An 18,934-nucleotide genomic window follows, 5' to 3' on the forward strand; every position below is an offset into this window, starting at 1 on the left:
CTGTGGTATAAATCTTTATTAAATAGAACATCTGGGGAGCCTAGACAGTTTGGTGCTGCTGAGGGGGTAAACGGTTGGTGCTCAGCAGCGAGAGGATGTGTCACCCTGGGGACACTCTGGTGGTGCTCAGCTGAGAACCATGTGCAGAAGAACAGAGGTCACAGCTGCTGGGGACAAACCTGGATGCCCCCTTGGAATCCTGACACTGACACGAGGGTGACCCCTTGACACCTCTCTGCCTGTGGGTGTGTCTGGTCCCACCTCTGGAAATCTGGAGGACATGGGACCACTCATGTCCTTGGGATGGGACCCCAGAGTAGTTTCCTCTTAGCTTCTGGGGATACCCCTCCTGACCACGACATCACACAGAGGATTCAGGGGTGAACCAGTTATGGGTCTGTCTTGTCTCAAAATAAGTGGAGTCGGGCTTGGCTCTGGCACTGCTGAGCAGTGTGTGAAACACGAGGCATCACCTGCTGGGGCACACGTTTACCATGGCCCAGTGCCTCTCCACAGGGCACAGATTTCTTCCTTCAAATCTGGAGTGCAAGCTGCCTCCTCCACCCAGACCTGACCACCTTGCAACACAATCCTGTGCAAGGAGGCCCTGACTTCCTATCTGAAAGAGGGGCTAAATTGGAGTTCATAATGCTGACTCTCTGCAAGGAAAACTACCTTCCAGTGCACCACAGGAGGGGACCCCAAACCTCCAGGATAAGACCTGTAGCCATCTTGTTTTTCTGAGGAGGGGGTCTTATTTATATAGCCCAGGCTAGCCTCTCTCCATCTCGTTTTTTGAGGCAGGGTCTTATGTATGTAGCCCAGGCTAGCCTCTCTCCATCTCGTGGCCTCAAACTTACTATGGAGCATGAGGATGTCCTTGCCTTCACCTTCAAAAGTACAGACATGCACTGTCATGCCTGGTTTATTTATCTAGATTTTTTTTTTTTGTGACAGTCTTGCTATGTAGTCCTGGGTAGTCTCAAACTCACAATCCTCCTGCCTCAGTCTCCTGAGTGCTGGGCCTACAGGCATCCAGCTCTTTGCTTAACTTTTGAAGCAAAACTCCATTTGGAAAACCTGCTAAGGAATGACCAGACTGGGGCCTGTAGACCTGAACCCCACTGCTATTTCTCCTGGAGGCAATTTGGGGTCCTCAGGTGTGGAAGGGTCCTCCCTGCCTCTGCCTCTCTTGGGCCAGAACTTCTGCTCTGCATTTCTGGCCTGGAAAGATGGGAGGTATAGCAGGCAGGGACCAGGGCTGAGGGCCCCAGACTGTAGTTATCTCAGCTCTTCCCTACAGCACCCCATATAGACTCAGAACACGTGTGGGAGCGCCCCCACAGTTTCACATCCGTGGTATTTTGCCAGTGCTGTAAAAATGGCTCACTCTGACCTGACTCCTTGTGTGTGGGGCCCTGGGTGATGCCCTCCCAGACTGCACAATAAAGGCTCTCAGTTCTGGTCCTTCAGGCTCAAACCATCCTTGCCTCCAGGTGAGGAGTGGCTTCAGCAGCAAACAGGACCTGGACCATGGGCCTCCTGATCCCTGGACATGTTCCTAGGGACTCTGGTGGCATTGGCCCGGACAGAGATGTGGTCCCAGCCTCCCTACAATCAGAAAGCCATGTCACTTAGGACTTAAGTAATCTACAAAGGCCCTCCCACAAACCCCTATGCAGAGACAGTGTCATACAACAGTCCCATGTCATACAACAGTCCCAGATTGCCACTGCACTCACACCAATGCCATAGTCCCAGCCCTGTCCCTTGGGCTCCCGAGGCTGGACACCCATGCGATGACACACTGTCCCCCGGCTCAGGCCATGGCTCCCCTGGACTTTGTTGGCAATTACCCAGACCTGGAATAGACTTTTGTTGGGGCAGCTGGATACAGAAGGGGGAGACCAGAGAGGGGACCCCTCTTCCCATGGCCAAGTAACCTGATCTCCTCCACCTCACCTGGTCCAGTGGCCCCACGGACACTTTGCGCACATTGTTGGACACATGCTCCCAGCTGGAGCCCTGCGGGTAGCTGGGGGTGATCCCTGCTCGGTACCACAGGTTCCCTGGGAAGAGAAACAACCAAGGTCATCAGAGAAGTCCTTTGGGCCCATCTTGGCATGCTGTAGGGTCAATCCCCAGCTCTTCCTCCAACCCTTCACACCCATGGGCTCTTAGATGACCTACAGCCAGGATCCCGGGCTACAGCCAGCCCTGTCTGTCTGTGTGGTGGGCTTCATAAACACCCCACTGCGCCTTTTGAGGCTCACAGCCCCAGCCTTTCTGATGAGGTTGAAGCTGAAGACAAAGAATGTTTTAAGCAAATAAAAAAGGGAACTGGATCTAGAGGCAAAACCCTGGACTCCAAGACTGGCTTTTATTGTTGTTTTGGTTTTTGTGGGTTTTTTGGTTTTGTTTTGTTTTCGGTCTCAGCCCAGGCTCCTTTCGAACTCCTGATCCTATGGCCTCTATCTCCGAGGACTGAGATTACAGGTGTGCACACCACACCACACCCAGCCCATGCAGTGCTGGGGATGGAGCTCAGGACTTTGTGTGTTTGAGGCAGGTGCTCTAACCAACTGAGCTGGGTGTTTTCTCTGGGTTTTCTGAGATGGGGTCTTACTATGTAGCTTAGGACAGTCTCAAACTTGATCCTTTTTCACTTAGCTTTTCCGGGACAGGATTCCAAGACATGCCCCACCATACCGGTCTTCAAAGTTTGAGGCAGGGTCTCATGTGTTCTGAGCTTGCCTTGAACTTACTATGTAACAAGGATGGCTTGAATGTCTGATCTTCCTGCCTCTGCCTCCCAAGTGCTAGGATTACAGGCCTGTGCTCCCATGGCTCCAAGCCATCCATCCATTCCTACCTATCTCATCAATACGATCAGTACTGTCCTGAGAGGAAGTGACACAGGGGTCAGAGATGGCCAGTAGCCAACCCTGTGGGGCTCCTGTGCTCCACACCCAGGTGGAATTTCCCAGATAATATTCTAGAGCAGTGTTTTTCACCCTTCCCAATGCTCTGACCCTTTAATACAGTTGTGGTGACACCTCCCCCCCCCCCAAACATAAAATTCTTGTTGCTACTTCATAAGTGTAATTTTGCCATTATAAAGCATGGAATTATCTGGGATTCCTGATGGCCTTAGGTGACACCAAAGAGGTCACGACCCACACACAGGCTGAGAACCACTGGGCCTGGACGTCACAAACTGAGTAAGGCTCGCTCTGAGCTGGTGCTTCTGGTTTCATGTAGGGGTCCCAGGGGCTTTGCTGTTCTGTCTTGGCCCAGGCCCTGGGTGGCTTTGGAGGGTCAGGGCTTAAGCTGGGCTCAGTGTCCTGTCTCCATGGTGCAGACGATGCAGGAGGGTGACCTTCACAGCTAAAGTTCCTTATCCCCAGGGAAACAACACAGAAAGGTCTGGGCACTTCTAAAGGATGCTCTGAGAAGGGATGACATCCCAGCCTACTGGTGGCCTGGTCATGACCCAACTGTATATCCATGGGACCCTATCCTCCCCTGTGACCACACAGACAAATAAATAACTTGCCATTTTCATCCAAGGCATAAACTGATGTCTGGCCCACAGACACCTGTGTCAGCTTCTGCTTGGGAGGAGACGGGATGTGGTACCAGCAGTCACCTGTGTTGGGAAAGCTGAGTCAGGAAGTTTCTGGGGGACCCCACATCTGTGAGCCCAGACCCAGGCCTGTAGAGTGCTCTAACCCTCTGAGTCCTTGCAGCCGGCATTCAACCCCAGCTGAACAAATGTGTGGCTGGGGCTCAGTATATGAATGTATGAGTGTATGAGTGTAAGGCCACTTCAGGCTCTGCCATCCCCCCAGTATTTCAGGTTTGCCCAGGGTCCTTTGGAGGTCTATCCTAGGTTCTGATATTAAGCCCATGTGACATGAATGTGCCCAGCCTGGCACACGGGTAGGAGATGGACTCAGAACCTGACCTTCAATTCCGGGCAAGAACCGGCAAAGAACAGACCAGCATAGCTCTCGCCCCTTGAGATACCACAGCTCAGGAGACCTCCCCAGGGGTGATGTCCCAGGCCTCTGCGGGAGTAGCCCAACTCATACCTGGGACTGTTCTAGAAGATGCCCTCTGAACTGAATAAGAAACATGGCCACCAACTAAACAGGAACCCCGCCCCTTCCCATATGCCACCAGAGAGGGGGTATGGAGGATAGGTGTCACTCACCAGCTGGCTGGGAGGGAGACACAGAGCCCCGGTAGAATGCAGAGCCATCCCTGGCCACAGCCCACACCTGATAGCAGGCTCCGATGGAGACAGAGGCGAAGGGCTGGTCAGTGCCAACATGCAGCCAGGAGGAGCCCTGGAGATGGATGGGTGAGGGAGATTGCGGAGGGGCCAATGGGACCATCTGGCCTCTTCTCTCCTCTGAGTCTGAGATTCAAAGCCAGCCTGGGAGGTGAAGGGTCTAATACAGCCCTAACTATAGTGTGACCGTGGCCTACTGTTGAAGGCCTGGACACAGGCTCAAAGGAAAGATAACACCATGTACACTTCCTTAAGGGTACTAAGGAACCGCCATGTCACCCCCATTGCCCCCAGGCCTAGAGAGATGGCAACCCTCTCCTTGCCAATCTCATCCTTGGCATTACCTGCCTCGTTTGGATTACATACAATGTCCTACCACCCTGGAGACCCGTTCTGGGCAGGTCTGGGGAAACCTGAGGCCAGGTGCCTCTCAAGGAAGACTCCTGATGTCCTGAAGGTTCTACAAAACCAGTGACAATCCCAGACTGGTGCTCACCGCGGGGTTGAGTTCAGACACACTCAGGCGGCACAGGACATCCCCTTTGTCACTGACGGCCCACAGTGCAACACTGTGTCCTTTCCTGTCAGCATCGGCACTCTCAGGGATGATGGATACATCGCTGAGGGTTATGGGGGCTACCTCCAGCCATGGCCCACTGGTCACCAGCTTGCATTTTCTGTGCAGAGAAATGGGAGCCTGGGTCCAGTGTCCAAGTGTGACAGGGAGCCTCGGGACTGCTCACCACTGCCTGTTGCTGACACAGCTCAGCTTGGCATGCAGAAGCTGAGATGGACGGCCATGACAGGGCTAGGGGTAGACAGCAGACTCCTGGACTCGGGGGAGGGGGTGGGGCGCCCAGTGGATGGGAATGATGGATTCCTCTCTGTCTGCTGCCCTTCCCCCCAACTCACCCTCCAACCTATGGGCAGAGTCCAGCCAGTGACATTTCTCTTATTTGTTCTTCAGAACAAACTTCAGAAAGCTGAGCAGAGAGCCCGCAGGCATTTCCTGGGTTGACATTTACTTTGACTCTGGTTCCCCACCCCCCTGCTTCTTTCCTGGGGACTTAAGTCAGAGGCCAGCAGCAGTTCTGGCTCAAGAGAGACCAGCGTCCCCTTCCCTGGGCATAAAGGAAGAATGGGCCCTGGCCCCACCACCCTGAGGGTCCTGTCTCTCACCTGGCCCAGCACCTTCTCCTAACAAAATCCTTCATGGTTTTGTACCCGTGGTAGGAGCTGCCAGAGAGAGAAATGGTGCAATTAAGTTCATTTTGTGGAACACTCCAGAAAGTGACACTGCTCACATTTTTCTTATCTCAGTCACATGAGTAGAGGAGCAGCTGTGCCTGTGTACAGCTGCCCCAATGGAGTCAGGGGCTGAAATGTAGCTTTCAGGGGTCCCGAGGCCTGGGCATGTCAGCTCCCATCCAGAGCGTCAGGCTCAGCACCCCTAGGGTTTGTCTCCTCCCCAGCCACTATCAGTGTGTGCTGCGGGAAGGGACGCCTTCAGGCTAGCCGAGAGGCCTCACTGCTACCTCAGGAGATAGCCTGGACTCTCACCCTCATCTGCTCAGAAGCCACCCACATGGGCCCTGGCTTGGGTTCTCCTGGTTCATTTGTCTTCTGACCTCTGCACCGTACAGGGGCCTCAGCCAGCCTCACGGGCTCTCAGTGCAGTGTGATAGCCGCCAGTCTCAACTTTCTGACTTGCCACCCGCTTGCATTTGTACACGTCTGCGTGCACGCGCATGTGTGTATACACTGAGCACAGAGAGGATATCCTTGGCTGCATTCCTCAGGCACTCTCTACCCCACCCCAGTCCCACTTTTGAGACAGGGTAGGCTGGCTATCCAGCCCCAGGGATCCTCCTACCTCCACCTCCCCAGAGCTGGGATTTCAAGTATGTGAGTAGGTTACAGGGATCAAACCCAGGCCCCTCGTTTGCGAGGCAAGTTGCCCTTTTGCCAGCCAAGTCACCTACCAGGCCTAACATACCACCTACTTCACTGTGTACCCAGTTGCCTCAGCCTGCCTGACTTCCCAGGATGCCTTCTTCTTCACTCCAAAGGACTCCTGCTGCCCCTCCAGCAGGAATAAGCTCCTTCCTACTGCCCCTCCGGCCTGAGTTCTAGTTCAGGCCTGCCCCGCCTCCCATACTCCAATGGGTTCCATCCCTGCATGAATGTCTTAGGCCAAGGTTACACTATTGGGCTTTGTTGGAACCTAAAGACCCAGTATAGCAGAGACAAACTCTTCTACCACAACCAGGGAATGGGCAGAGCTCCCCAGGTCCCTCCCACTCCAACCCTGAAGCAGTTCAGATAACAACATGGAGGGGGCGGGTTCTGCTAATCAGCCAGGCTGGGGCAGAGGACCCAGCCCCAGAGGCTTGGGGCATGGAGAGATGCTCACGCAGGGAAATCACTGGCGTACTGCCATCCTTCCTGATCGGTGCCTCCGGGGACACTGAAGTCCACGTACCAGTCAGAGACCTGGGGAAGAGTGACTCAGTGTGAATGGTGAATGGGGGAGCCTCTCCTAACCCCACCTCCCACCAAACTCACAGACCAGTAGAAACCTGGGGGATAGGACCCCTATGCACACAGAAGGAGGCAGGACTCACCCAAGTCCACTGCAGCGATGGCGGCTTTGTGCTGGCCTTGGTGCACTCCTGTAGCCCCGTGACATCACTCCACATGAACCGGTCAGTGGGCAGACCCCTGTAGGACAACAGATATAGGCTAATGGCAGTGGAGTCAGAATATACCCTGCCCTGACACTCCTGGCAATAGGATCATACCTCACGGCTGGGGACATGGCAGAACTACCTGAACAAGTCACCTCTAGACCCACCAAAATTCTTCCAGGGCGGGGAGACCAACTGGAGTCACCCTGTGTCGCCACAGTGCCTGGGCCATAGCAACCAACCCATCTACTGAAGCCATGGCTCACTGTGTGGTCTGTGAGTCAGCTCTTTCCCTTATGCCTTAACAGCAGTTGCTGCCTCAGGCCCTAGGATGCTGCATCCCTTGCCCAGTAACCACAGATGAGACCTTAGCTGGAAGTGATGGTCAATCTTTTGTTTTGTTTTGAGACAGTTTCTCTGTATAGCCCTGGCCAACCTGAACAGATAGATAGCTAAGAGATTGCCAAACTGTCCTTTTGAGCATTCCTGGACGTTATTTAGGGTATGAAGGCTCTGACATAATCTACTGATGGATTCAAGATCTGAACTGACCACTGGGAGAGGGTAGCACTGAGGGAGGTGGGCTTGGTAGGAGGAACGAGGTCACAGGGAATGTGGTGTCCTGGTTACCTGTTTGTTACTGAGGACTCCTCCCGCTACCTCTCTGCTTCCTGGATCCAGGAAAGCAGTCTCCCTCTCTCTACCCTTCTACCATGACACCCCACCTCCCCATAGGCCCGGATACAATGCAGCTAGCAAGGACAATAGCTTCATGTACAAAAAAAAGCTGGGCAGTGGCACACACTTGTAACTCCAGCTCCCTGGGACTACAAACTCCAGTGTCCACATAGCAGTTTTACAGAGACATGTTGGTGTCCCACTATTTATAAGCTGCGTGTGCCAGCTTCCATGTGATAGTCACTAAGCGGAGTGATTTGGGGAACTGTGCCTGCTAATAAGATTTCTCAAAAGGATTTTTGCTTTTGTTGCCTTTTGTAAGAGAGAATCTTTCACATTATAGTCCTGAAACACACTAGGTGTCCAAGCTGGCTTGAACTTACATTACAAAGATCCTCCTGCTTCAGGTTCCTGGAAGGACAGGAGTCACTCATGGTACCCAGCTTAAAAGGTCTAGGGAGGGGAGACTAAATTTAAATTTTTAAAAATATGTATTCCCGCCAGGCAGTGGTGGCACATGCCTTTAGTCCCAGCGCTTGGGAGGTGGAGGCAGGCGGATTTCTGAATTCGAGGCCAGCCTGATCTACAGAGTGAGTTCCAGGACAGCCAGGACTACACAGAGAAACTCTGTTTCAAAAAAACAAAAAAAGAAAAAAAAAAAGTATTCCCAGCCGGGTGGTGGTGGCACACGCCTTACTCCCAACTCTTGGAGGCAGAGGCAGGTGGATCTCTGAGTTTCAGGCCAGCCTGCTCTACAGAGTGAGTTCCAGGACAGCCAGGGCTACACGGAGAAACAAACGCTGTCTCCAACAAACAAACAACTGCATTTTTAGGGATGGGGCATGGGTTGGGGGTAAGGTGGTATGCACATATGCGAGTGTAGGTGCCTGTGCAGTCCAGAGGAGGGTGTTGGGTCCCCTGAAGATAAAATATAGGTAGTTGTGAACTGTCTGTAGGTGCTGGGAACCAAACTCAGGTCCCCTACAAGGGCATTCTGCATTCTTAGCTGCTGTGCTCTCTTCAACCCTTAGATTAATAAAAAGTGTTATTGTGCCGGGCGGTGGTGGCACACGCCTTTAATCCCAGCACTTGGGAGGCAGAGGCAGGCGGATTTCTGAGTTCAAGGCCAGCCTGGTCTACAGAGTGAGTTCCAGGACAGCCAGGGTTACTCAGAGAAACCCTGTCCCGGGAAAAGAAAAAAAAAAAAAAGTGTTATTGTATGTGGATGTGTGTGTGCCTGTTGTGAATATGCCATGCATGCAGTACCTGCAAAGGCAAGAAGAGGGCACCAGATCCCCTAAAGCTGGCATCAGAGGGAGTCAGGTTAGTGGCTGATAAGGCAAACTCAGATCTTTGGCAAGAGCAATTTTGCACTCTTAACCACTTAGCGATCTGTTTATGGAGACACGATCTAATAATAAACTTTTAAAAGAAAGGGAAGAGTCTGGAGAGAGGGGGCACTTGATAAAATGCTTGCTTTGCAAGCGTGAGGAGTCCGTTTCAATCCACTCAACACAAGTGAAAGAGCTGGGCCAGGCTGAGAGATGGCTCAGTGACTAAGCTTGGATTACTCTCCCTGAGGACCTGAGTTTGGTTCCCACTACCCATGTTAGTAGGCTCACAACTGCCTGCAACTTCTGCTCCTGGATCCTGACCCAGGGTCTTCTGGCCTCCATTGAGATATGCACACACACACACACACACACACACACACACACACACACACACATACTTAAAAACAAAATAAATCTTAGGGGGGAAAAAAAACTGGGTATAGTGGTATGTACTTGAAATCCTAGCACTTGATGGTACAGAGGATACCTAAGCTTGATCTCTGGCCTCTGCAGGCACATGTACACACACAAATGCGCTCCATCCCATTACTCCAGGCTGGAGGCCTGACAGGAGCTCCAGGCTATGCTTTTGTCAGGTCTGTGGCCTGGGCTGGACAGCACCCTCAAACATCTAGGCCACTCACCTGCTGGTATAGCCCGTGACAGGGTTCCAACGCTGGTTCTCATAGATGTAGACGCTCTTCACGTCTGACTGTGTGTAAATGTTGCTGGTGCTGCTGGCCAGGCCTAGGCATGAGGGGGACAAGAGGCCACTGGGACCCAGGCCATATTAATGCTGAGGCTGCCAGGGGCTTGGCCTTTCTGCCTGAAACATCTTAGCTCAGTGGAGGGCACATCAGAGCCAGGGCAGCTGAGGGTGGGTTATGTGATCTCAGAGGGACCAGCCTCACTTAGGTTTCTCTCTCCTCTGTGTTCCTCAGCTTCTATGGGACCACATGGCTTCCACGGGAGCAATTTGCAACAGGGCCTCACTCTATGTCCCAGACTGGTCTCAAATGCACAGAGAACTGCCAGCCCCTGCTTCCCGAGTGCTGGTAGTAAATAAAGGCAGGTTACAGAACTGGCCCTCCTCCATTCTGATTAAGGCCTCATCTTTGCTCTGATGTCTTCTATCTCATACCCAGCAGGTGCCTGCCTGTCTTACCTTATTAGCAAAGCTACCTTGGCCCACACATATAACCTCTGAGAGTCTAAAGGTCCTCAAAGGCAGAATAGAGACCAGAAGTGATTCCTGCCGCAAGGTCCAGGAAGCTCTTGGCCTGTGAGACTGTAGGTTCCTGTGGTCTTAGTGGACCACAGTTCTCCAGGATCGGCTGCATCCCCGCCATGAGGATTGGGACTGTGGCATAGAACAGTCTATCTTGAAGCCTGCTTTTGTCTCTGCTTTCCACCCTAAACTTGGGGGATCCCTATGGTTGCGGGTGATTTGCTCTCCCTGAAGACTCTGGGATTTGGCACAGTTAGGGACAGGGGTTCTAGAGCTGCCTAATGCACCCTGAGCTTCATCTATGAAATGAGGTGCTGAACAAACCAGAGGACCCTGACAGCTGCCGTTCCAGAAATGTCAAGCTCCTCTGTTCTGCTGGTGGGATCCCAAGGGCATTTTGGAAGCTAGGCCTATTCTCTGGGGTTCTCAAGCCCTGTGGATTGGCCTAGGACGGCCCTCTGTGGAAGCTGGCAGTGGTGAAGGTCACCTGTCAGCCAGCTGTTAAGTGGCCGCCCTGGGACAGCAGCCCTGGGCACTGGGAAGGGTAGCCAGGTGGGGATTAGGGGAGGTTATGCCCAGAAGGATCTGGGAGTTAATCTGGCCAGCCCCAGGTGCTCAGAGCCACCCTCACCTTGGAAGCAACCGCCGCCATAGCCGCCTGTGTATACCCATGCCGTGTGATCGTAGCCAATGCCCCATACCACACCTCGGCTGTTCGCCTCTATGATCCGCAAGTGGCCTCCTATCTGTCGCCAGAACCTGTAGGGGTGATAAAAGCCCCTCAGCCCAGCTGCCCGACCAGTCACCCATCCTGGAGTTAGACCTCACGTGGCCAAATACGATAAGTCTGAGGCCTCCAGGCCAGTGGAACAGATAACCCACTTGGCTCCTGTTTGAGTCAACCATTCAAGAGGCAGGGTGTCCCTGAGAGCTTGTTTCCTTCACCCCTGGGCCACACTGACCATGGGACAGGACGACAGTCTACCCCACGATGCTCCACTCTCAGAGCTTGGAAGTGGAGTCGGTTTGGGTCACAGTGTGCTAGGTGTAGCCAGGCTTAAATGTCAAGGCATACAGCAGGGAACGTGCCGTTTAATCCTCTGTGCGAGGGACAGATAGCCAGCTGGCTCCCAAGCCGTCCCAGGGAGGCGGCTACCCAGGGACAGCTACCTCCTAAGCAGGAGACTAGGTTGGTTTTCTGTAGGCTCTGCCTCTGCCACCAGGAGGTAAGAGTGCGCATGGCTACCCACACAGGACATTTCGGTCTATGATTCTGAGCTGGACTGTGATCACTTTTGAGGGTGTCCAGGGCTTCCCTGGGAGCCCTCACTCATCTTCTTCCTCCTCAGAGCTCCTACCTGTCCCTTTAGAACTTCTTGTACCATGTCTCACAGATCCCAGGCTGTCCTCAAACTCAGTTATTGGGTACTGAGGGATGAACCCAGTGTTCCTACAGTATAGGCAAACACTCGAACAACGGAACTACTCAGCTCCCCCTCGCCCCATGGTTTTAAGTGCCCCAACAGAGGAAATCTAGCCCCAGGATCCCCCGTATCTGAAGGCAATGGGATCCCATTCCCTCTCCCATGAGCTTGTCACTACTCTACTCCCGAGACTTCCACCCTTAAGACACACTCCAGGCTCCTCCCTCTCCCCTCTGCTTCCAGGGCCCCCCACACTGCAGGGCCTCAGCAGAACTGGAAGGGACTGAGCTCCTAGGTTCAGACCTGGTGAAGGAGATGTGGTTTCTCTAATCTGGCCCTTGAAGCCATCTGGGGGTGGGACTAGATCCCATTCACCACTCCAAGTACTCCAGGCTACTCCAGAGCTGCTTGGTGGGTACCGCTGATCTCCAGGCCCAGCCTTGAACAGGCCCAGCGGGTTTCAGGGTCCAGAAAAGCATCTAACCACCTTTCTGGCTAGTCAGTGAGAAGTTGTGGTATGCGGGTTCGGATCCCACGTGGGGAGCTCTATTCAGGAACATAAGCTCTGGGGTCTGGGGAAGGGGGGGACAGATAGGGCACCTGGTCCATTTAGGGCACAGTAGCCCACTCACATCTGGTCGCAGGGCAGCCGGTGTTCACGGGCTTCCAGGTCTGGGCTGGGCTCGCTCACAAAGATGTCACCCTTGCAAGTGACAGACCAGATGGCCTGCGGGGACGGGCGTCCATGGACCCTCCGGCTCTCACAGCAGGATAGGCTGAGCAAGGCGAGCTGACATGGGGACACAGCTGGTCACTGCTGGGCAGACTGAGGCCTGGGTGCAGGTCTCTTCTCACTAAGCCCTCGAGGACCCCCCGACCACTCACCCAGTCGTTCATGTCTTGCTCTGTGGCGGCAGCCAGGCGTACAGGCCACCTCTGTCTCGTCCTCTCAGGGGTATAAAGTGCAAAGGAGTGTTTAGCCTCATTAAGCACGGGGACCAGCACAGTCACCTCATTCAGGAACACGTGTAGGTACTGTGTGGATAGGGGTACACAGTGTGACTGTCATCCTGGGTGAGGTGCCCTCAGCTAGACCTCCTCCCCGGGCCTCATGACCCAAGTGCTAATGCTGAGGCTGTACATGATGAACAAATGCTTTGGGGCTGAAGCTGAGGCTCAGGTCAGAGAGTGCTTGTCCAGCACACACGAAGCCCTGAGTTCAATCCCCAGCCCCAGACCGCATGCAGCCAGGCACGGTGGTGCATGAGAGCCTGTTTCCCACCTGCCCTTCCTAAAAATATAAAACACTTTTGGGAGTTGACTGCCTGGCCCAAATTAACAAGTGAGACTGGGATTCATCTCCCCAACCTCTAGCCGCTTCTCAAAGGCTAAAGTCTAGCCAAGAGTGATTCAAACACATGACCCTGTCCAGGGCAGCCTGGTCTACAGAGTGAATTCTAAGACAGCCAGAGCTATATAGAGAAACCCTTTCTCAGAGAAAAACAAAACAAAACAAAACCAACCAAACAAAAAACCAACCCCCCCAAAAAAAAACCAAAACTCAAACAAAACAAACAGAAAAACTGTGACCCAGCACCTGGGTCGCTGATGTAGGAAGAGCATCCTTCAAGGCCATTCTCAGCTACATGGTGAGTTCCAAACCAGGTTAGTTAACTTTAGTGAGGCCCTGCCTCAAAATATAAAGGACTAGGGAAATACACAGTGGCATTTAGATTTAAAAAAAAAAAAAAAAAAAGGGAAGCTACTCCCAGAGGGGTATGTCTGGCAAGTCTACAACACAGGCTGCTACATGCATGCCCACACTGGGCTTTGCCGAAGAGGGCAAAAGACCTACTCTGTGTGCCCCTCTGTAGGAAACCGTCCCCTAATGACCCTCCTTCCCTGACAAGTGCCTCCCGCCCGTACCTTCTTCTCCTCGTGGACCACATAATAGATGAAGAGGATGCTGTCTCGAGCCCCGTCGTGCCCTGTGAACTGTTCCAGGGCCACACGGACATCCACCCACTTGTGGGGCTTCCAATCGCACCACCACTGCAGGGCCCCCGTCTTCACCCACACTGACTGTGGCATGGACAACCGAGGACAGAGGGGAAAGGTCACAGGCAGCTCCTTCCTGAGCCCACAAGCTAATATTCTAGTCTGTGGTCTGTCCCCAAGCTCTGTGCTCCAAGGTCTTCATCCTCCCGCCTTCCCGTTTCCATTAATGATGTCAGTGCTGCAACAGGACACTAGGTGGCGCCAAAGATGTAGCTGTATTACCAAGATGTACACTTTATTTTTTTTTTGTTTGTTTGGGTTTTTTTTGTTGTTGTTTTTTTTTTGTTTTTGTTGTTTTTTTCGAGACAGGGTTTCTCCGTGTAGCCCTGGCTGTCCTGGAACTCACTCTGTAGGCCAGGCTGGCCTCAAATTCAGAAATCCGCCTGCCTCTGCCTCCCAAGTGCTGGGGTTAAAGGCGTGTGCCCCCGCTGCCCAGCTTGGGGTGTACATATTGTTAGTCCATGTTCTGAATAGGGAAACTGAGGCTCAAGGAAGGGGTTACACCTGTCCCAAAGTCAGAGAGGGAGTCAAAGCTGGCTCTCAAAGTCTCAGGCTGCCTGAGTGCACAGGCCCACGTGGGGACACAGGATAGAAGCTTGTGGGCCAGCCTCAGCTAAGACTTCTAAAGAAAATCAATCTTGTGCTCTTTCCCTGTATTGACCATGGCATCTAAGGGTGGGTCTCTACTTCCAAGAGTTTGAGGTATGCCAAGCAGGGTGACCCTTGGGGAGGGCAGTGACTATGTACTAGTTCATCCTGACCTGCTTCATCAAAATATCAGAGCTATGTGTTTAGGTTCCTGGAAGATGCCCGCTTCAGTTAACCCAATCTACAAACCCTTTCACTGAGCCTAAGTCCTGTCAGGTTAACCATCAAGATGGGCCATCACAGGAATGGAGGTATGGAAACAGAAGGTAGACCCATTTTGTCTTTCCTTTCCGCCTGCACCTCCCTTTGAGGATTCTGGATTCCCAGGGCCCACATGGTGTCCTGATGGTGGTGGGATCCCGAGAAAAGCCCTTCAGGATAGAGAAGTAAGCCACCAACTTGATTCTGTAGGCTTGGATCTGCCCTGGGGTCTGGAAGCTCTGCTGAGCATGTGGGGCCAGTGTCTGCTCTGACCTCCCCACCACGGGGCTGGCATATGGCAGGAGCCAGCTGAAACAGTGAGTGCCTGTGACCCCAGCACTCAGGAGGCTAAAGAAGCTGGATGACCAGTGTGAGGCTAACCTGGGCTATGAGTAAGTTCAAGGCTAGCGTAGGGGGAATGCGATGAGACCCTATCCCCAAAGAAAATACTCCAAACGAACAAACAAGGGGGCCTACCTGCTCCACGGCTTGCTCATAGTGCCTGAAGCTCTCCAGCTCCCGCTTGGTCCTTTCTGTGAGTTGCTGGAAGATCTGCTTCCTCCAGGCAGCGGTCTGGGTGGGAGTGATGGACAGGGACAGCGTCTGCACTGAGGGCGACAGGCCTGCAAGAGGCCAGAGCCTTAGGCCGGGTACCACCTTGCCTACAGCTGGACAGGAGGCTGGTGCCGCTCTCCACACCCCGATCCCTGTGATGGCCCATCTGACAGTCAACGTGACGAGGTCTAGACCCAGTGAAGGAGTTACTGGATTAACTGAAGTGGGCAGCCCTGTGCCACGGGCTGGGGCCCCAGCCGGAATAAGGAGAATGTGAACTGTACCAGCATTCACCTCAGCTTTTTGACTGTGGATGCAGTGTGACCCCCTCTACCATGATGGACTGTATATCCTTGAACTAAGCCGATGTGAGCCCTCTGTCCTATATGATCCTCCGCAGGTATTTCGTCCCAGCGGTGAGACAGAACTATAACAATCCCCAAATCAGCTTGTTTTTTAATTGTTTTCTTTCCTTCCTTCTCTCTCTCTCTCTCTTTTTCTTTTTTCGAGACAGGGTTTCTCTGTATAGCCCTGGCTGTTCTGGAACTCACTCTGTATACCATGCTGGCCTTGAACTCAGAAATCCGCCTGTCTCTGCCTCCCAAGTGCTGGGATTATAGGCGTGAGCCACCACCGCCCAGCTCCTTCCTTCTCTTTGTGTATGTGTGGATGGACAGTGGGAAATCTCTTCTCAGCCATTTCGTGTCTGCATCATTTCTTTTCCTTTCTTTCCTTCTTTCTTTCTTTCTTTTTTCTTCTTTTCTTTTTTTTTTTTTTTGAGACAGGATCTCTTGCTAGGCCTGAAAGCTTGAACAAAATTTTAGCTGCCTGGCCAGTGAGCCCCCAGCACCAGGGTTAAAGATCTACACCGCCATACGGCACTTTTGTGTGGGTTCTGGAGATCTGAACTCAAGTCCTCATGTTTGCATGGCAAGCACTTTACCCACGGAGATATAACTCTGGTCCCAATCTACCTGTTCTTGCTAGAAAGTCCCAACCTACAAACTGTTCTGCGAACCTTCCTCCCTAGAGTGGAGGGCTTGCCCAAGGCCTTAGTTAAGCTTGTTGGACACCGCAGAGCCTTGAGGCAGGGGATGAGCCTGCTGCTTACCTAGACACCACACACCCACAGACAGCCACGGGGACACTTTGGATCCACCCTTACCTGACTGAACAGTGAACCACTTGAGAGCAGAGCCCGCCTCCACTGCACATGCACCTCCAGACACCCAGGCCCACAGAGGATGATCATCTGCCCCATAGGGTTCCTCCATGCCCAGCGGGAAGAGCCCCAGGGAGGAGAGGCCCGCAGTCTCGGGAAAGCCGGCAGCTGGCTGGTTAGATGCCTTTTTGGGCTCCTTTAGGTCAATGTTGGTCCAGGGCAGCTCAGCTGGTGTAGAGGTGGAGCCATGGCATTCATCAGAACTAGAGGTCTCAGGAGCCTTTTCTTTGCCCTCAGACAGGCAGGCGTTCTCCACGGAGTGGTTAGTGTTCCTGCTGGTCTCATTGCCTTTGGACGAGCTCCCTTTGAGGTTCGTGGAATTGTCCAAAGATTCTTTGAGGAGAGGCTTTTCGGGGCCCTGTCTCTCGACTTCTGAGGAGGCATCGGTATCACTGGGTGCTGATTCTGAACCACTGCCCCTCACCTCGTCACCGAAGAAGCAGCCAGCACTGGGGACAAAATAAGACAAACTTGTGGAAGATGGGTTTGGCCACTCTGACTAACTGTGTGAACTCAGGCATGTCACAAGCTCACCGGGCTCTTGCCTACTACCCCTGTACAACACACATGGGCTCTGCTTCTGGGGGGGGGGGGGCTGAAAGACCCCATCACATCCCAAACGGAAGGGCAGAGGTGTGTGTATTTGTTGCTTTTAGATGGGCTGGGGATATAGCTCAGTTGGTAAAGTGGTTGCCTGGAATACGACGCCCTGAGTTTGATTCTCAGTGCCCCATAAAACTGGGTATGATGGTGCCTGCCTGTCATCTCAGTGTGAAGGACACAGGAGCGGGAGTTCAAGGCCATCTTCCGGTACAAAGACAGCCTATACTCCATGTTGCTTGGGACTCACCCTGTATAGCCCAGGCTACCCTTGAATTTATAGCAATCCCAAGCTCCAGGACTACAGGCATGTATCACCACCACATTCAACTGAAGCACTTTTCTGTTTTATTTTTGAGACGGGGTCTCATGTATCCCAGGGTCTCAGACTCATTAAATAACCATGGATGACCTTAAACTCCAGATCCCCCTACCTCCATCTTCCAAATGCTGGGATTACAGGTTTGTACCACCATGCCCAGTCATGTGGTGTTGAGGAGGGACCCCAGAACTTTGTGCTGGAACTTCTTTGGTCAGAGACAATACTCTCAAAACACGGACCAACAAACAGGCCTGCCTTTAATTTCCAGTCTTGACTTCCCTAAATGATGGACTACAGCCTCCAAAATGAAATAAACCCTTTCCTCCCTCAGACTGCTTCTGGTAAGCGTGTTTTTATCACAACAATGGAGACAGTCGTTTCTATAGAATGCCTAGCTACGGAGTTTTTTCCGTTCCTTTCTTGCTTTTGTTGGGACACAGTCTCACTGTGCGGTCCAAGCTGGTCTGGAATCCACAATCCTCTGAGAAAGACTAATTTTCTGCAGGTCATTGGCACGAATCCCATGAGGCCACAGACAGTCTGTCCCATCCAACTCCTCTAAGCCCCGCTGCCTCGTATCACCTGAGGAGACTGGATGAGCTGCCAGAGTGTGACCGGTCACTTTCTCGGCCCACGATGATGGCCTTCCAAGTCTTCCCGCTGAGCTCGCTGGGAGTAACACCCTGCCGGAAGTACACAGCTCGGTCCTCACAGCTGATACCCCAGACCTAGAACAAACAGGGTGCTACTTAGAGGCAGCTGGGCACATACTTAGACTCCGATCTGTTCCACGGGTGCTGGAGAAGAGCTGAAGGTCAAGGATGCTCAACGGACCGTAGGACAGGTATGCAAATGCAGGCGGAAGTCTCCTTATCATGCCACGGGAGCATGTTCCAAGTATGTGTCAAGACCAAGATGGCTTCTGGGGATGGTAGGTGACTGTAGAAACCCAAGGCAGGAGAAGGTAGCTCCCCTCCCCCAGACAACAAAAGTCAAAAGACGTAGTTGGGTCCTGTAGAACTGGAGTTACAGACAGTGGTGAGCAATGTGGTGCTGGGACTCAAACTTGAGTCCACGAGAAGAGCAGCCATTGATCCTAAACACTGAGCCATCCCTCCAAGCCCAGACCTCACTACATTTTAGCAAGAGTCCACACTGCCAAACGGTACAGGTGATATCCATGAGAAGAATGTGGTAGCACAGAGTCAAAGGGAAGTAACCCAGTTGTATCACGTAGTGATCCTCCCTCCCCTACAATGGTTTTCAGTGCTGCCTTCCTGTGCCTAGAATGCATATCCCACCCTTCCTCACTGCAGACAGCCCTGGAGGGTCCTTAGTGAAGTGACTGAGCCAAGTAGAGGCTCCTGGATTCTGGAATACCAACCCCCAGGACACCCCCCAGGGTCTTCACTATCCCTATCTGCAAGCACTGCCAGGGAAGAAGGGACAGCTGCACCGCAGGTGGACAAGTTGTATCTCAAGTCCCGTGAACCATGTGCACGTCTACCTGGTCATTCAGCCCCACGTTCACCATGGTCATCTCTCCCACCATCTCGATCCAGCTAGTGCCACGGGGGTTGTGAGAGTTGACACCCCTCCGGAACCACACCTGGAAAATCAGAAAGAAGCAGACGTCCCTGGGTATAGGCGTGCGCGCACGCACGTGTGTGTGTGTGTGGG

The 18,934-nt window shown here is 52.9% G+C and overlaps 1 protein-coding gene across 1 annotated transcript in view; it reads right to left on the bottom strand.

The window, feature by feature from the left end:
• Tecpr1 (tectonin beta-propeller repeat containing 1) overlaps positions 1-18,934 on the bottom strand; it is a 29,125-nt gene continuing 10,191 nt past the window's right edge. Inside the window, exons 8-25 of the mRNA XM_031338669.1 lie at positions 18,762-18,863; positions 17,837-17,982; positions 16,276-16,781; positions 15,033-15,178; positions 13,575-13,730; positions 12,534-12,683; positions 12,281-12,438; positions 10,856-10,983; positions 9,641-9,743; positions 6,922-7,018; positions 6,711-6,790; positions 5,477-5,533; positions 4,794-4,974; positions 4,217-4,352; positions 3,557-3,649; positions 1,963-2,069; positions 1,743-1,862; positions 1-1,611 (exon numbers count right to left, since the gene is read on the bottom strand). Of these exons, the coding sequence (XP_031194529.1) occupies positions 1,510-1,611; positions 1,743-1,862; positions 1,963-2,069; positions 3,557-3,649; positions 4,217-4,352; positions 4,794-4,974; positions 5,477-5,533; positions 6,711-6,790; positions 6,922-7,018; positions 9,641-9,743; positions 10,856-10,983; positions 12,281-12,438; positions 12,534-12,683; positions 13,575-13,730; positions 15,033-15,178; positions 16,276-16,781; positions 17,837-17,982; positions 18,762-18,863 (2,568 nt within the window). The 3' untranslated portion in view covers positions 1-1,509. The remainder of the gene's footprint in view (positions 1,612-1,742; positions 1,863-1,962; positions 2,070-3,556; positions 3,650-4,216; positions 4,353-4,793; positions 4,975-5,476; positions 5,534-6,710; positions 6,791-6,921; positions 7,019-9,640; positions 9,744-10,855; positions 10,984-12,280; positions 12,439-12,533; positions 12,684-13,574; positions 13,731-15,032; positions 15,179-16,275; positions 16,782-17,836; positions 17,983-18,761; positions 18,864-18,934) is intronic.

The sequence above is a fragment of the Mastomys coucha genome, unplaced genomic scaffold, assembly GCF_008632895.1.
Source record: "Mastomys coucha isolate ucsf_1 unplaced genomic scaffold, UCSF_Mcou_1 pScaffold22, whole genome shotgun sequence".
In the NCBI taxonomy this organism is placed as follows: domain Eukaryota; kingdom Metazoa; phylum Chordata; class Mammalia; order Rodentia; family Muridae; genus Mastomys; species Mastomys coucha.